The sequence below is a fragment of the Crinia signifera genome, chromosome 8 (genome assembly GCF_055691185.1).
Source record: "Crinia signifera chromosome 8, ASM5569118v1, whole genome shotgun sequence".
In the NCBI taxonomy this organism is placed as follows: Eukaryota; Metazoa; Chordata; class Amphibia; order Anura; family Myobatrachidae; genus Crinia; species Crinia signifera.
In genome coordinates this window covers 66,533,675-66,551,651 of record NC_139224.1, presented here as the reverse complement: position 1 = coordinate 66,551,651, position 17,977 = coordinate 66,533,675, and the positions used below count along the sequence as shown (strand labels likewise).

The following is a 17,977-nucleotide window of genomic DNA, read 5'->3' as shown; positions in this document are numbered from 1 at the left end:
TTAACATGCTGTAGCAAACCTATGAAGCTATTTAATTATCTATTTTTAAAAGGAACTATTGTAGCAGATCTATTGTTTTAATACTTTTATTTGTTTACAGCGTTTTCAATCTACTGTTGTGGATGGAAATCACTTTGTACACTTGAATGAGCCAGAGAAGATTGCCAAGATCATCAGTGACTCCCTGTCTGACAGACCATATATTAACTCACAACTTTAACCTGTGATTGCTGTGCCATTTTGGTCTACAACGCCAAATAGATTTTTCTTTGTATATGTAATATGATCAGCAGAGAGGGAATTTATATGAAACCTATTTAAAAAAATAAAAATAAACTTTAAATAATAATATCAAATTTCTTATAGGAGAGCACTCTCAAGCTTCCAAACCACTAAGAATGAACCATCTACATTCACATGAACTGGTATTAAAAACTATTTATATTTGGTTAACTAAAGCCATACCCAAAGGTCATTAATTTTGGAAATACTTTCAATTCCTCCCCCCCAGCAAAATTACTATATAGTGACATCTCCCCCAAAACGGACGTTTCAGGACTCTCTGGTCCCATTTTCAAGACCCAAAATATTCTGCGTACCATCAATGAAATGCAACATGATACTAATGTTTTCGCACTATTTAAAGAAATAATTTTTGATTAAAAGGTAAAAATGGGTAATGAAGCCAAATCAGAGACATAGGGCTAATATTTACCACAATATTTACTGGGTGTACTGGCTCCTCCCCTCTACTTCCTCCCACAAGACCAGTTAATATGAAACTGTGACCGAAGGAATGGAAAGTATATGAGAAAAGGATATAACTATGTGTTAACATATAAAATGTATTAAAGTGGTGACATGCAACCAGCACACCCATAACACAACCATGGCCAAGAACAAGATTGGCAATATAACTGAGGTCAAGAAACAGTATAACTGTAATTCAAGATACAGTAACGGGATCCATTATTTTGGATCAACAAGGCAGCAAGATCCCGCACTGAGGCGGGCGCCCAATATTCCATATGGACTCCGAGAAAAGGATTTACCGGTAGGTATTAAAATCCTATTTTCTCTATCATCCATATGGGATATTGGGGATTTCATCATAAGGTATGGGAATTATACCCAAGGACGGGCGGGAACGTGCAGAGCTTGCTGCAGCACTGCATTCCCAAACTGAATGTCCTCTTTTGCAATGGTGTCAAATTTATAAAATTTGACGAATGTATGCTGGCTCGACCATGTTGGATGGTTGGGGGTGGAGTGCTGGTGCTCTGGGGTCTATGATAGTAGGTTCAATAGCGTCTATGCTGATGGTAAAAAGGAAGGGCTGATAATGAAAGACTTGTAGCGATAACTGTTATCTGGGTGTTCTGATGGGGACTGGGAGCGATAACTGTCGGCTGAGTGTTGTGGGTGGTGGTCAACGATCAGATGATTTGTAGATGGTGAGTGATATATATAGTATATAGTAACCTGTCCCACGATGTAGCTGGACTTGGGGGTTCACGGCATGGGTCCCTCACGTCTGGGTCAGGACCGGATGCTTGTACCTCCATCAGAGTGGCAGGGGTCAATGGCTCGACCACGTAGCTGCCCTACATAGCTGCAGAGCCGAAACACCCTGGGCAGCTGCCCAGGATGCACCCACTGCATTGGTAGGATGAGCCCTAACATTAGCAGGGCCTGGTAGGCCAGCCACAGCATAGGCCTGCTTGATAGCCGTAGAAAGCCAGCGAGCAATTGATTGCTTTGAGGCCAGGTGACCTTTCTTCTGGGCATCGTACAGAAAAAAAAGGGAATTCGTTTTGCACAGCCTAGCTGTCCTCTGGACGTAAAACCTGAGAGCCCGAACCAAATCCAACGTAGCAGGGATCTCCGAGTGTGGCCCACCTGTTGGAACCACAATAGGTTGGTTCAAATGAAAGATGAAAACAACCTTTGTAAGAAACCGTGGATTCGTTCTAAGCCCTATCTTCATGGAATATTACGTATGGGCTCTTGCAAGACAGAGCACCCAGCTCTGACACCCATGTGCTGAAGCCAAAGCTACCAGAACTGCTGTCTTATGTCAAGAATTTCAACTCCACTGAGTTCAAAGGTTCAAACCAAGATGACTGCAAGAAGTCTAAGACCACCTCCAATTCCCATGGAGGTGTAGGCAGCACAAAGGGGGGTTGAATACGCAGCTCCCGTTGCAGGAAAGTCTGGACCTCCGGCAATTAAGCCAATTTCTTCTGTAAGAAAATGGAGAGGGACGAAATCTGTACCTTTAAAGCACGGGTGTCAAACACAAGGCCCGTGGGCCAAATCCGGCCCGCCAGACCTCGTCATGTGGCACGCGCGAGGAGATAGGTCTAAAACTAATCTAAAACAGGAGTGCTGCGGGCCGTGTCCACGTCCGCGGCCGCCTTACCTGTTCCTCCACTGTTGGCGGCCATGTTCCTGTAGGCACATATGTATGCGGCTACAGAAACATGGCCGCCGGCCTCCACGGCTACGTGGAGGAGGGCCCGGCCGCCTGTTCCCTCTGATGCCCGGCAGTGACAGACACTGGGTGGGGACGTCATGACGATGACGCCGCCCGCCCATGCGTCTGTAGAGAAGTAGGAGCAGGCAGGGAAGCTGGACCGGGAGTCGGGGACAGTGTGGCCGCAGCAAGCAGTGAAGAAAAGCTGGAAGCCGCAGCAGCTGCAGGACAGACGGAGAAACAGTAAGTGAGGATGAGGATCACACTCACAATAAAAAAAAAATATATATCTGCTGTTTCCTGAGGTGTCCCCGTGTATAATAATAATAATGCCATGACACCACAGGCTGCTCCTCCTGTATAATCATTTATGTGTCATGGCATTACTTTTATTATATTATACAGGGGGAGCAGCCTGTGGTGTCATGGCATTTATTTTATATTATACAGGGGGAGCAGCCTGTGGTGTCATGGCATTATAATTATACAGGGGGACCTACAGATACAACCGGCCCTTTGAGGGTGACCAAACTGCTGATGTGGCCCCCCGATGAATTTGAGTTTGACACCCCTGCTTTAAAGGAAGCTAAACGTAGGCCCAACTCCAAACCAGAGTGCAGAAAATAAAGGAAGCGGTCCAATTTAAATTCTGCGGGTGGAAATTTTAACTGTTCACACCAGCCTACATACCTCCTCCAAATGTGGTGATAATGTGCAGAAGTCACAGGCTTCCTGTTCTGAGTCATCGTAGAGATGACTGACGCATGCAAACCTTTGTGAGCTAGAATCTGGCGCTCAACCTCCAGGCCGTTAAACGTAGTTGCTCTAAGGCCTGGGAGACGCAGGGACCCTGAGTGAGCAGGTCTCTTTCTCGAGGAAGGCGCCACGGGTCGTCCGCTAACATGGCTTGAAGGTCCATGTACCACGATCTGCGAGGCCAGTCGGGAGCTATTAGAATTGCTTCCACTCCATCTGTTCTTATCTTTTTTAGAACCTTCACCAGTAATGGAATTGGCGGGAATATGTACACCAGGTCGTAGCACCAAGGTGTTGTCAGTGCGTCCACTGCATCCGCTTGAGGATCTCTGGCCCTGGAGCAGTACCGAGCCAACTTGTGGTTGAGTATGGACGCCATCAGATCTATCTGAGGGTTTCCCCACTGATCTACAATGCGTGCAAAGACGTCGTGACGACTCAAGAAATCCGACTCCCAATTGTCCACCCCGGGGATGAAAATGGCCGACAGCGCAGTCAGATGAGCCTCTGCCCAACTGAGGATCTTGGTGACCTCCCTCATGCAGGACCTGCTCCTCGTACCTCCCTGGCGTTTGATAAATGCCACTGTCGTCGCATTGTCCGACTGGACTTTTAAAGCCTGATCTTCCAGCCAAGGTGCAGCTTGCAAAAGAGCGTAAAACACTGCTCTCAACTCCAGGTTGTTTATGTGGAGTTTTGATTCCCAAAGTGACCACCTGCCTTGGAAAGTCCTTCCTAGCATCACGGCACCCCATCCTAGGAGACTAGCATCCGATTCTGCATCGCAAACCACCTGCCTGCCAGCAGGTTTGGAGGATGGAGCCACCATCCGATTCTGCATCGCAAACCACCTGCCTGCCAGCAGGTTTGGAGGATGGAGCCACCATTTCAGTGACTCCCTGGATCTCTTGGACAGGAAAATCTTCCTGTGCATCTGCAGGTGGGACCCTGACCATTTGCTTAGGAGGTCTAACTGGAACACACAGGAGTGGAACCTCCCATATGAGATTGCCTCGAAAGAGGCAACCATCTTGCCCAGGACCCGGATGCATTGATGGTCAGAGACTTGTACCGCAGCCAATAGGATCTGGAGCGCTTGAACCTTGTCCCCTGACTTTCTGCTCCCTAGTATCCAGTACCATGCCCAGAAACCACAGCCGCTGCGATGGGATCAGCGAGGACTTGGAAAGGTTCAGTAGCCACCTGTGTGCAATGAGGACCTGTGTAGTTTCCTGAATTGCCAGATTCAAAGCTTCCTCCGACCTGGCCTTTATAAAGGAGGTCGTCCAGATGGAATGGGATCATTCGTCAGACTGCATTAGGTCTACACCATTAGGTCGACCTGACTGAAGGTCGACATGGGTTAGGTCGACAGGGCCATTAGGTCAACATGTGTTAGGTCGACAGGGTCATTAGGTCGACAGGTATAAGGTCGACAGTGAAAAAGTCGACATGGTTTTTTTTTCAGTTTTTTTTCCATTTTTTCAAGCGTCGACACAGTCAACATAGCACCGCTACGCTCGCCATGCTTCGGGCACGGTGCCTCGCCATGCTTCGGGCACACTATTTTATTCTCCCACCATGCCCTAGGGCATGAAATACTGCCTGTCGGCACATGTCGACTCATAAAACAGTCAAATGACCCCATGTCGACCTTCCCCATGTCGACATAATGACCCTGTTGACCTTACAAAAGTCAACCTAAGTCATGTCGACCTAAATGCATGTCTACCTAAATGCAGGTCGACTTAGTGGTGTAGACCTAATGCTTGTAGACCTAAATGCTGTAGACAATATGTCCGTATCCCGTCCAGATAGGGTATGATGTTTATACCCCTCTTTCTGAGTAAGACCATTATCTCCGCCATCACCTTTGTGAATACACGGGGTGCAGTGGACAGGCCAAAGGGAAGGGCCTGAAATTGATAATGGTCCTTCAAAATGGCAAACCGCAGGAATGCCTGATGTGGGACCCATATTGGGATGTGCAGGTAAGCGTCCTTCACATCGAGGGATGCTAGGATCTCTCCCTGCTCCAACCCCGCAATGACCGCCCGCAGAGACTCCATCCTGAAAGTAGTTACTTTTAAGAATGGATTGAGAGACTTTAAGTTTAAAATTGTCCATACCGAACCATCAGGTTTTGGTACTACAAAAATGTTGGAGTAGTAACCCCTGCCCCTCTCCTGAGGGACCAGGATAACCACCCGAGACAGTAATAGTCTCTGAATCGCCTGTAACTGGGTGGCCTGAGTCTCTTTCAAAGCAGATAGCCCTGATTTGAAGAACCTGTGCAGGGGTGGCTTTGCAAACTCTAGCTTGTAGCCTTGCGAAATGCCTCCCACACCTGGGCGTAGTGTAGCGGACGAGCTCCCACCTCGAGTACGACCTGTGGTGGTGCTGGGTAGTCATGCAGAGGGCTTGGATGCGGTAGCTCCGGAGCTACGATCCTGGCCTGCGGCCTTACAGAACTTTGTCCGAGAACTCCTCTGTGCAATGGAGCCGCCTCTCGCCTTCTGGTGGAATCTGGAGGCCCGAAAGGACTGCTGCGCCGGACCTGCAAAGGGCCAGCATCGCACAGTGGGAGTAGACGGGAGAAATGTTGATTTCCCAGCAGTAGCCTTAGAAATCAGGTCATCCAACTCGCTCCCAAATAATCTGTCCTCCTTATAAGGGAGCTTTTCCACGCTATGCTTCGAATCAGCGTCAGCCGCCCACTTGCGTAGCCAGAGGGTTCTGCGTCCGGAGACTGCCATGGCGGAATTGTGTGCATTTATCGCACCTAATTATTTTTGTGAATCGCACAGCATTTTGGCCGTATCCTGGATGTGGCCCAGTTTCTCCGAAATCTGTGCCACAGTTATGTCCCTTTGCAAACCTTCCACTATCTGGGAGGCCCAGGTGTGGACGGCCTTAGCCATCCAGCAACTCGCCAGAACCGGGCGCTGACATGCGCCGCTAGCGGTATAAACAGCCTTAATTGTAGCTTCTACTTTTTATCAGAGCTGTCCTTCAGAGACACTTTTTTGGACAAGCGTGATAAGGACGTGTCCACAACAGGAGGGAATGCAGACACAAACCACTTTGTCAGTTTAAACGCTGTTCTGGGGACTTTCAAGCCACCTTGAATGTGTCCTCCAAATCAGCCTGTTCTGGATTTTAATTGTCTTTATTGGCTTTTTTTTTCCACATATAACATTTAACAATACATTAGTCATATCCAATGACATCACACTCTTTATACTCACAATTCTTATACATTTACAATAACACACAAACACTAAAATACATCCTGCATTATAGAAATTACCCTTATCCCCCCCCCACATTCCGTCCCTCAAAAGAGTTTCCCAACTTCTTAATTTCCATCTAAACTTTTAATTATATTAATGTAAGTGGGGATCCAAGTCTCTTTTCTTTTTGTCTACCTATCTGGTTAAACTGCTATACTATCCGTGCTTATTTAATATCTGGGTTATACCCCTCATGAATGTGTTTACACTATCTTGGTGATTTATCTAAGGAGGATTACGTTTTTACTTAATTTATCTGTCTTTATATTATGTTTTTAATCCTTTATTCTGTGTGACTTTACAATATATTTATGTTATATCCATTGTGATTATTTATATACAACCCAACTTCCCCCATTTTTGAATTTCAACTATTATACGTTATGTACCTCTATAATACCGTGAGTGGTACCATTCACCCCATATATTAAAAAATGTATTTATATTATTTCTTGTGATATAAACTTCCTTCTCGTGTTCAAATATGTTATTAACCAAGTTAGACCATTCTAGTATCCCCGGAGTGTTTTTTGCCATCCATGCACGTGCTATGGACACCTTGGCTATTGAGCTTAGATTCAGGGCCAACTGTTTAGATTGACTGGACATTCCCTGCTCTGGCCAGGCTCCCAGTATCAGGGCTGCCGGATTGATTGCCTGTTGGGGAATTCCCATGCTAATCAGGATACCTCTGATATCCCTCCAGAATAGTTGCAGTGAGTTGCACTGCCATATAAGATGCCAAAAATTACATCCGCCTTCCCCGCATTTAGGGCATCCATCTGCCTCTTTGCCCGAAAACCTACTTATTTTAATTGGAGTTAAGTAGATTCGATGTATGATATTATACTGAATCTGTTGAATTTTTAGGGAATTTGTTGATAACTTGACATTAAAAAGTGCCTTCTCCCAGTCCCCTTTTGTTAAATATGGGAGATCTTCAACCCATTTTCTCTCAAGGCCTTCCAACTGATCTACCTGTATTATAGATGTTATATGTTTATACAGTTTCGAGGTGGTTTTACTTGTGCCCACTTTTCTGACAAGGGTTTTTGTTGGATTATCCTTTACTTCAATAGGAGAATTTCTTGTATAGTCCTCAATAGCACTCCTTATTTGAAGGTATCGAAAGAACATGGTTTTTAACAAACCATATTCTTCCTGGAGTTGCAGGAATGTTTTCATTATATTTTGATCCGTTATTTGGCCAATGGTTTCAATTCCTGCCTCTATCCAGACTCGACTTCCCTGCTGTTCTTCTAATTTTTTAAAGGGGGCTAAGGAAAAAATATTTGTTTCAGGGTCCAACCCTTTGTAGCCCTGTTCCTTATTAAACCATCTCCATATTTTTATGGCCTGATTTAAAATTTGGGGATATTTTTTAGAGCATCTATTTGCAAGAATGGCTTGTAATGGCGTAGAACCTGGAACGGTCAAATTTACCATATTCTTTATTTCTGTTAGTTGACCTGAATCCTTAAGCCATTCCTGCAGATGAGCAAGCTGGGCCGCAATGTAATAGGATTTAAAATCTGGGAAGGCGAGCCCCCCTGTTCTCTAGGCCGCATAAGTGTGGCGAGCTTAATCCTAGGGGTCTTATTTCTCCAAATGAATGATATCAGCACCCCGTTCATTCTCCTGAATACGGAATTACTGATATATACAGGTGAATGCTGTAGCACATAGAGGAATTTCGGTAACATTATCATTTTTATAAGGTTGACCCGCCCCATAAGTGTCAAGGGTAATTTGACCCAGTTTTTACATTTTGTTTTAATTTCATCTATCAATGGGGCAATGTTCATGGCAACATAGTCTTCAGGGTTCTTGGAGATCACCACTACTAGATAGTTAAATTTGTCTACCCTGGGGATGCTCCCTTCCCCATTGAGTGTATCATCCCGTCCTCCCAGTACCATGAGGTGGGATTTATCCCTGTTTATCATAAGGCCAGAATAGGATCCAAATTCATTCAGAGTTGCCATAATCTGAGGGAGATCCTCCTTATAGTTAGACATTCCCACCAGTAGATCGTCGGCATACAACGAGACAAGGCTGCCAACCAATCCCCCATCCCCCGCTTGTGCATCCAACAGATCTTCCCTGAGGTTACATGCCAGAGGCTCAATGGCCACTGCGAACAATGTTGGGGAAAGTGGGCAGCCCTGTCTCGTGCCCCGGAACAGAGGGAACGCCTCCGAAACAAACCCATTAATAGACACTCTGGCAGTAGGGCTCTGATACATAGAGAAGACCCTATTGATAAATTGGGGGCCGATACCAAAGACTTCCATCGTGTTTCCCAGGTATGGCCACTCCAATAAATCAAAGGCCTTATTTGTGTCAAATGAGGCCACTGCTATCTCGGTTCTCATAGCCTTCCCTGTTTGTAGGTAAATAAATAATCTTCTCAAGTTTATGGCCGTGGACATACCCCTTCTAAATCCAGTCTGATCAGGATGGATAATTTCATCAATGACTTTATTTAACCTATTAGCCAGAATTGTTGCGTAGATCTTTGCGTCCACTGTCAGCAACGAAATTGGTCTATACGACTCCGCTTTTAGTGGGTCTTTCCCTTTTTTGAGTATTACCGTTATTACGGCCTCTGTCATGGATTGGGTTAATGTATTTTCCTTTTCCATCTGTTGATAGAAGTAGAATAGCCTTGATGCCAGAGTGTCTTCCATTATCTTATATACCTCTGCCGGGAGCCCTTCTATCCCCGGGGCCTTCCCAGCGGAGAGGCCCTTTATTGCACCAACGATCTCTTCTGGCCTAATGGGCTGTTCTAATAATTCCCTGGCCTCAATTGATAACTTAGGGAGTTTTAGTTTATTTAAGTATGTCTTACACTCATCATTCCTTATTATATTCTTAGATTTGTATATCTCTGCCAGATGTTTAACAAAAACGTCTACCACTTTTGACATTTCGGTAACTACTTCACCTGTCCCCGTGGCAATTTTTGGAATCAAATTGGGGGGTTTATCCCCTCTGGCAATATGTGCCATGAGTTTCCCCGCTCTGTCAGCATTCAGGTATATTTTGTGTGAGTCCTTCAACAACCTGCACTTAGCCATTTCTTGCAGGTGTGTAACCCAAGTACGCTGTGCCAAGAGCCATTCTTGTTTGTTAGGTTCAATTTTATTTAGCAAATAATTTTGCTCAAGGATCATCATTTTTGCTTCCAGCTGCAACTCTGTTTTTTGGAGTGTACACCTAACTTGTGCAATTTTTTTAATCATTATTCCCCTCAAAAAAGCCTTAAAGGACTCCCACACAATTGCGGGTTTAGTGGAGTTAATGTTTATTCCAAAGAAGCCGTCAATTTCCATCCTTACATCACCCAAGTCTCCCAACTGGGGCAGCCATGCTGGCTGAAACCTCCAGTACTGATAACCTCTTATTGGTTCTGGGTCCAATTGTACCACTAATGGGGAGTGGTCCGATATTCCTCGAGGACTGTATTCAATTTGTGTAATGTTGTTAAGTACATTCCTAGAGGAAAAAATTATGTCAATCCTCGAGAAATTATTAAACGTGGGTGAGTAACAGGAAAACTGACGCTTCTCCGGAAACCTTTCTCTCCAGACATCGTACAGACCCATTTCTTCAATAAATTTTGCAAAGTTGCTTCTCCCAACCTGGTTTCCCCTTCTAGGGCTCCAAATATCCAGCCCATAATCTATCACATTATTGAAATCCCCCAAACAAATACAAGGGTTATCTGGCCTAGCAGCAATAAATTCAAGTGCATTTCTCAGTACATCAAAACGGAAGGGCGGTGTGACATAAATCGATAAAAGATTGAACCTAGTTGTATTTATCAAACCTTCTATAAACACATATCGACCATTATGATCGATCTGTGCGAAGATGTGCTCATATACCACAGTCTTTTTTATCAGAATCGAGACCCCACGCGAGGATGAGGTATAGGGAGCGTGAAAAGCTTGCGCAATCCAAGGTCGTTTTAGAGACAGTAATTTGTCTCCCCACAGATGGGTCTCTTGTAGGCAAATAATATCGGCCGCTAGAGCCTTACATTTAACCATTTGCAATTTTATGTTTTTTTTTAGAATTTGCAGGCTTTCCCAGCATTTAAACTTTATATTACCAGACATATAAACATTTTTATGATTTATATTATAGTTGTAGTTGACCTCAGTCATCCTTGTCATCTTGTGGGGGTCGAGGGACAGGGTCTCAGTAATGCAGACAAACAAAAAATAATAACATACAACATATAACATATACCCACCCTCCTCCCTCCACCCTGTATAACCTACCCATTGAGGCATACCTCTATCCTCCCCCCCCCCCCCCCCCCCCCCCGTCTATTCCTCCTCCACTTAGGGCTTTTTACTTACTAACCACTTCTAGCGCGGCGGGTACCCCCGGCATTAGCCTAGGTCATCGAATGTAAAATTATTTTAACTCCACTTTCTTTAAAAATCCTTTCCTAAGATGGATCACCCTGTTATTAGTAATCATTCTTAACCCCGTCTCCCTCCTCCAGCTGCCTTTCAGCTGTTATTACCATATTCATACAACCAGTTTACCCAGATTACAATTGGTTCAATTACTAATTGCTTTTTTGGCAGGATATGTTTTATCCAACCATAGAGCTGCTTCAGATACTTCAGTGAAGAATCTTGATTCTCCATTAACCATCACTTTAAGCCGTGTAGGGTACAACATAGAGTATTTGAGATCAAGCTCTCTCAGCCTGATTTTAATGTTGCGAAATTTGGCTCTATCCCTCTGAACCTCTTGAGGGAGGTCCGGAAAGGTCGCTATCTTAGAACCATTGTACCCAAAGTCAGGTTTGTCCCGAGTTAATTTCAGTACTCTGTCACGGTCCCTGAAATGGAGAAACTTAGCAATGAGGGTACGGGGGAGTGCTCCAGGTATGGGTGGGCGTGCTCAAACTCGATGAGCCCTCTCAATTGAGAATTGGGCAGAGAAATTCTCCTGCCCAAACTCTTTTTTAAGCAGTTCTTCCAATAATTTTTCCAGCTCTCTTCCTTCTGCCCTTTCCTCTACGCCCACAAATCTGACATTATTCCGCCGCAACCGTCCTTCCATATCTGTAAATTTTACACGAAGATCCGACAGTTGACTGGATATTACAGTAACTTGGGCCTGTAGGGGGCCCATTGTATCCTCCGTTGTTGACACCCTCTTCTCCAGCTCCACAACCCTGTCCCTGGTTTTCTGGGCATCATCTCTGATCAGCATAATATCTGACTGCAGTTTATTCATTCTGTTCTGACAGTCGTACTTCACAGTTGTTCACTGCTTCCAGTACCTGCTGTAATGTAACTTCTGGAACAAGGGTTTGGCTAGTTTGTTTGGAAGGTGTTTTGGAGGGTGTTGTTTGCGGTGTAGCAGACTGAGAATTATTTGCCGCTTGTGTTTGAGTGCTGGCAAATTTTTCCAGTCGGGCCGCAGCCGTATTTTCGTTGCCTTTCACCATTTTTATTTTACCGGTGTGCCTTCGTGGTATACGACTCTTGGACTAATAGCTCCCCAGACAAGACTCCGGATATCTACTTTCTACTTCAGATGGGGTATTGCTATTTGCAGAGCTGCTGTTATATACTTTAAAGTGCCTTATTATATCAATCAATGATACTATCGCTGTCAGCTTGGAATTTATGAGGCAGTCCTGTAATACTACACTGTAAATGAGGCACCTTAATGTCCCGATCAGGCCAAATTTCACAACTGAAATGTGCAAGCTTAATCACAACAGTCTGAGAATTTTTAAACAGTACCTCACTGTCTCGGACCAGACAGGCTGAAGTATAGTTGCTGCTACTGCGGCTGGTGGAAACTGGTTCAGAGCTCCTGCTGTTTTCTTAGAGACTGTGTAGCTGGTCCAGGAAAAAGTATTATATCCGTTGGAACCCGTTTGGGCTACTCGTTGTCTCCTGGCGGTCACCCTGGTTCTCTTCCTCCTCTGGTGGATAGTTTACACCTCGCCGTTTGCCCTGTGGTGCTGTCTTGTTTCTAGACCAGTGCCCTGGCTTTCTCCTTACTCAGGAGGGGTACGATGCCTGTCGTCTCTCACACGGCGGGCACCCAGCTTCCTTAGGCTAGAACCGGGGCTATGGGCTTGTGGACCTATAGATTTTCCACTTGGCAGAAATATGACCCCCAGGCCACAGTTCAACAGGGGTATAGGGGCACGGCTCAGTATTACGGCTCAAGCCGGAGCGGGGCACCAGGAGGATCAAAGCACTCTGCAAACCGTTGGCTACAGCAATTCTCCTCTTCCTCTCTATCCCAGTAAAAATACAGATGACAGCAGGAGCAAGAGTCCACTTACTGGGGGTCAGCGGTGCTCGGCTGGGGCGTCGGGGGTTTGTGGACCGTAGCCACGTGTCCAATTTTTGCGGGCTGTAGCAGTCGGCTCTGTCCGGTTATCTGGGCTCTGGTAAATTCTGCCCTATATGTCCTGATATATTGATTGAACGCCGACCGGCAGGGCAACAGCACACCAGTGGGCTTTGTGTCCACGGGGCAGCCAGAGATCGTCTTCTGACGTGCCGCTCCTGCGTCAGCCGCTGTGGGTTCCGTCCACCTCCCACCTGCGTCGCCGTCCGAGGCCCTCGAAGCACAGTGAGGTAAGCCTGCTGTCCGGCCGGGAGCTGGGTCGGCGGGCAATGATCGAGGGGATGCAACAGCCTCTGGAGCTTGGCAGAGGGGTTCAGCTGTTAAGTATGTCGGTGTCCATCTACGCCAAATCAGCCTGTTCTGGATAAACAATAGGCTGCTTTTTCTGGGCTCCAAAAAATGGGTCCCCCTCTACAGACTCCTTTGAATGGAGATCTAACACATCCCTAATGGTCATAATGAGTGGTTCAGTGCCTGTGCGAGTCCTTTAAGGCAGGGCTTGACAAATTTTTTAAAATCTAGGAGCCAGGATGAAATTGTAGGAGCCAGACAAAAATAAGGGTGTCCATACACGATGCGATGCGATGCGCTACAGCATGCTGCACATACTTTTTGTACTGTGCGATGCACGGGAGCGAAAAAGTGGGCCCATTTATCATAGTACAAAAAGTGGGCCAATTTATCATAGTACAAAAAGTGGGCCCATTTATCATAGTACAAAAAGTGGGCCCATTTATCATAGTACAAAAAGTGGGCCCATTTATCATATAATATTTGCAGCTATATCCCCAAAAATGGGTTAGCCTCAAATATTAAGTATCAGGAGGGACCACAGCAGGAACCTCCGATTTCTGCTGCGATCACTCCTGTCCTGGTGCCAGCAGCATCTCCCATAGGTTTCTTGGTAATGCAATGCTGCCCAGATCTCTGGGCTGCCACATGCCCTCTTGCACCTTAGTGTCGCCCTTTGCCTTCTGCATCCTAGTGTTCCCTGTGCCCCCTTGCGGCTTACTCTCACACATGCCCTCTTGTATACTAGTGTTGCCCATGTCCCTTTATGTCACCTGTGCCCTATTGTGTTCTACTGTTACCCACACACTTGTGTGTTTTTTGAGCAAGTGTAGTAGATGCATCCTACTAGTCAATGCCCTGTTGTGTGTCGCCTGTGACCCCTTGTGCCCTAGTGTCGCCTGTGGCCCCTAGTGTCGCCTGTGACCCCTGTGTGCCCTAGTGTCGCCTGTGACCCTGTGTGCCCTAGAGTCGCCTGTGACCCTGTGTGCCCTAGAGTCGCCTGTGATCCCTTGTGCCCTAGTGCCACCTGTGACCTCTTTTGTCCAGATCCGGGGCTGGAGGCCATGCAGCCCCCGCTCATCCAGCAGCAAGGAGCATTGCTGGGGGCTGAATAGTGCCCCGGATAAGTGGAGGTGTTCTGAGCAGTAGCCGCTGCCTACCTTGCTGTACAGGCTCAGGTCCAGGTAGCTGGAGAGCCAGGGGAGTGGCAGCTCTGCAGGGACTTAGTGTCCGGCGTCTGCATCAGGTTGGTGCAGGGCAGGAAGGGCACGGGCAGAGGTGAGACCGCTTAGGCAGTGAACAAATTAACAAATTGCTGGCTGTGGCGATTGGTTAGGGTGAGGTTGGGGATTTTTTTTGGCTGTTGCAGTGCATCCTGCAGGACCCGCATAATTTTAAAAATGGGGTCCCTCACTGCTTTTATATCAAGCATTTTGCAATCACTGCCGTAGCACCCCCCCCCCCTCAGGCATTTCCCTCCCAATAAGATCCCATAATATCTGGCCTGGGCATAGAGTGTACTGTATAAGGAGAAGCTGGGGGCACAGTCAGTCACACGTGAATAGAGAGCCGGGGTCAGCCAGATCCAGGCGCACCACCTGCCTGTCAGCACAGTGTGTGTTTAGCAGCGTGTCGGCCAATGGTAGTAGCCGCATCCCGCCGCGCTGGGGGGTGGGGGTGTGAATGGAGCTTACACGCTGCTCTGAGAGTTTAGCAGCGTGTAAGCCAGCGGTAGTAGCCGCAACTCGCCACGCTGGGGGGTTTAGCAGTGTGTAACTCCGTGCTGCCAGCCGCGTCCAGCCCCCCTGACCTCTAATGAGAGAGGCTGTCAGCACAGCTCTGACAGCCGCATCCCGCCCCCTCCGCCGCTCAGTGACAGGTCAGGGGCACTCCAGTAAAGGGGAAAACGGATGTGCGGTGCCCAGCACAATCACCTAGCAGGAACGCTACACTGCCGGGGGTCAGGCAGCGCTCCACACGCTGCTGCTAGTCTGCCCATGACTAGATTCTGCTTCCTCCCTGTAAAAAAATCTGCTCGCCAGGAAGCAGTATCCGGTCGCCATGGCGACCTGGCCCCCGGGATTTGTCGAGCCCTGCTTTAAGGGCTCATCTAAATCCTCCCCCACTTCAGGCTCCTCATCTGCATCAGGAGGGATAGCCTCTGCGCCCCGTTTACGGGCATGCATAGGAGTGGGGGTTAAATTATCCACTCTGGCTGACAGAATAGATAGGTCCGGTCTGAGCAGTGTTTGCAGCTAGCTGAGAGGACACATCCTGCAGCATGCTCTTTATAGAACTAGCCTAGTCTGGTTCTTGAGGGGTAGACTGCATATTCCCACTACGCTGGGGTGAGACACCACTGAGCACAGGGGAAATACAAGCTTCACAAGTCACTTGTGAAGTAGAAGCAGGTGAAAACTTCACACTGCATAACATACAGGTTATTTTCCTGACCATGATGGGGGAACAACATCCTGAACCCACACACACACTTACAGTGATTTGTAATGTACAATAAGCACACTATGTGAACAGCTTATGGGCGGTATTCAATGAGGCTAATTCGCCAGGTTTTTATGGCGATTTTGTGCTGTAAGGCAAATTTTTGACAAAAACGGTGAATCACCCTATTCAATGACCAGATGGCGAATACATTTCAAGGTTTTTTTTCGCCATGATTCACCGAGTAGCAATCGCTATCTTTTTATGGTGAAATGGAATGTGAACTTCTAAAATAAAGTGTTTTGTTTTTTACATTTGGTGTCAAAAAATCAGGAATTTTATTCTGAGGAGGGGCATGCTATTTTTATTCATGTGCTGTAAGCACATGAATATATATTTAATTTTAAAAAATATATATATATATTTTTTTTACACTGACCAGCCAGCAGGGGGCCGGAGCCGAGCCGCTCATTAGATATTCATATATTCACTGCACCCGATCGTTACATATGCATGATCGGGTGTAGTGAATATACCCGGTCCCATGCTGGCACCCCCGGGGGGCAGCCTGTGCTGCCTGGCACCCGGGGAGCCCACCTCCCCCCCACATACGCTCTGGGGCAGGCAGAGAGACTTCCATCTCCCTGCCTGCCACCGTCCTCAGGCTCCCTGCGGCGTTCACCGCAGGAGCTCATATTCGCCGGTCAGGGGCAGCGAGCCCCTGACTCGTTGAATACCGGAGCCGGCGAGGCTCCGGAACGTGGCGAATGTGCAGCGAATCCTAAACAGGATTCGCTGCACCTCGCCGGTATTCACATTGAATACTGCCCTATGTGCGGCAGCTTAACCAGCCTGTGGGTAAGACTCAGACACACTGAGGGGGACCTGTACACCAACAACCTAGCTCTCAGATTGGAGAGAGCTGGTAACATATATATATATATATATATATATATACTTGCAGTTATTAAACCGTCACAAGGTTAAAAGCGCCCAAAACCTGTGCTGTCACTGCTGCAGAACTCCCTCTCCTTCCCCACCGCTGTGGAGTGTCCCAGGAGGTGAATAATGGTGATTACAGAGTCCAGCGAGAAGCAGGAAGCTGTTAGTTTGGCGCCCTCAGAGGTCAGGTCCCACTCTGAGTAAGTCCCGCCCATTGCATAGTGCTCAGGGGTACACATTTATTTATACCGGAAAATGGGCATAATTAGCCCTAATGCGGTGAACTGCGTTTGGGGTACAGTGGCAGCACCTAAATCCAGGCTGTGGCAGGGCTGCGCGGCCCGTTTAAGCCCAAACAGCAGACCCAAAATAATAAAGAAATGAAACTGAAGAAAAACTCTGGAGCTTCACAGTGAGCACCCTTTCCTGAGAGCACATTTTCTTAAACTGGACTTGTGGGAGGAAGTAGAGGGGAGGAGCCAGTACACCCAGTGAAAGAGTTTCTATGTGCCTGTCTCCTGCGGATACCTCTCTTCTCCCATACATTATGACGAAATCCCCAATATCCCATATGGATGAAAGAAAAAAGAAAGAAACACCTCATATGTCTTAAAGGCAAAAATCAAAATTCCACTCCCTGAGATTTACTAGCTATTGGTTTTGGACGCAGTAGTGATGTGAAAGATATGCTAATGCAATAGGTTGCATCAGAGAGAAAAATATTCCTATCGACAGCATTGCAGATTGGAGTTCCACGTTCTAAGACCACATCTGACAATCTGCGAAACATTCAACCATCTGAGTAATGGTGTGTACAGATATGCCGTGCTATGCGAGTCCCGATACGATCAGATCGTATCGGGACTCGCATAGCATGGCATGCTGCAGAGGCACAATTTTGACTATATAGTGCAGATCTGCACTATATAGACTTGCCTGCCCTCTCTATTTAGCTGCCGATTTTGAGCTCACACTGGAGCAGGCATCGGCAGTGCATCGGGCTCGCAAGCCCTAAAAAAACACAAATCAGCATGCGATATGGCTTCCGATGTTCAGTATAATCGGCAACATCGGAAGCCATATCGGCCCGTGTGTACACACCATAACTCTGAAGTTACTCTAACTTGCCCTCACAGTTCTGTAGAGGAGGCCAGGAAGTCTACATCCAAAGGCATATACCCTGAACTCAGCACACTGGAATGCTGCAGCACTTCGTCCACTCTCCTTCCCTAAATGGGACTGATAACACATCCTCCCTGAGCAGCAACTGCGTGTGACTGAAAAGGTTCTGCACATGTGTCCAGCTAAATGAGCACGTCATCATTATGCATACATCTGTAAAAGAGGCTCTATTGCAATTCAAAGCTATGCA

At 46.9% G+C, this 17,977-nt stretch overlaps 1 protein-coding gene across 4 annotated transcripts in view; it reads left to right on the top strand.

Annotated features, from left to right (window-relative positions):
* The window catches only part of SERHL2 (serine hydrolase like 2), a 105,894-nt gene extending 98,759 nt beyond the window's left edge, over nt 1-7,135 (top strand). For 2 of the 4 annotated variants that reach the window (XM_083156612.1, XM_083156609.1), the window contains one exon: nt 101-7,061. In XM_083156612.1, coding sequence (XP_083012738.1) covers nt 101-220 — 120 coding nt within the window. In that variant the 3' untranslated portion in view covers nt 221-7,061. Of the gene's footprint in view, nt 1-100 lie in introns of all 4 variants that reach the window. The other 2 variants (XM_083156613.1, XM_083156608.1) reach the window with 2 other exon arrangements.
* The last annotated feature ends 10,842 nt before the right edge of the window (nt 7,136-17,977 follow it).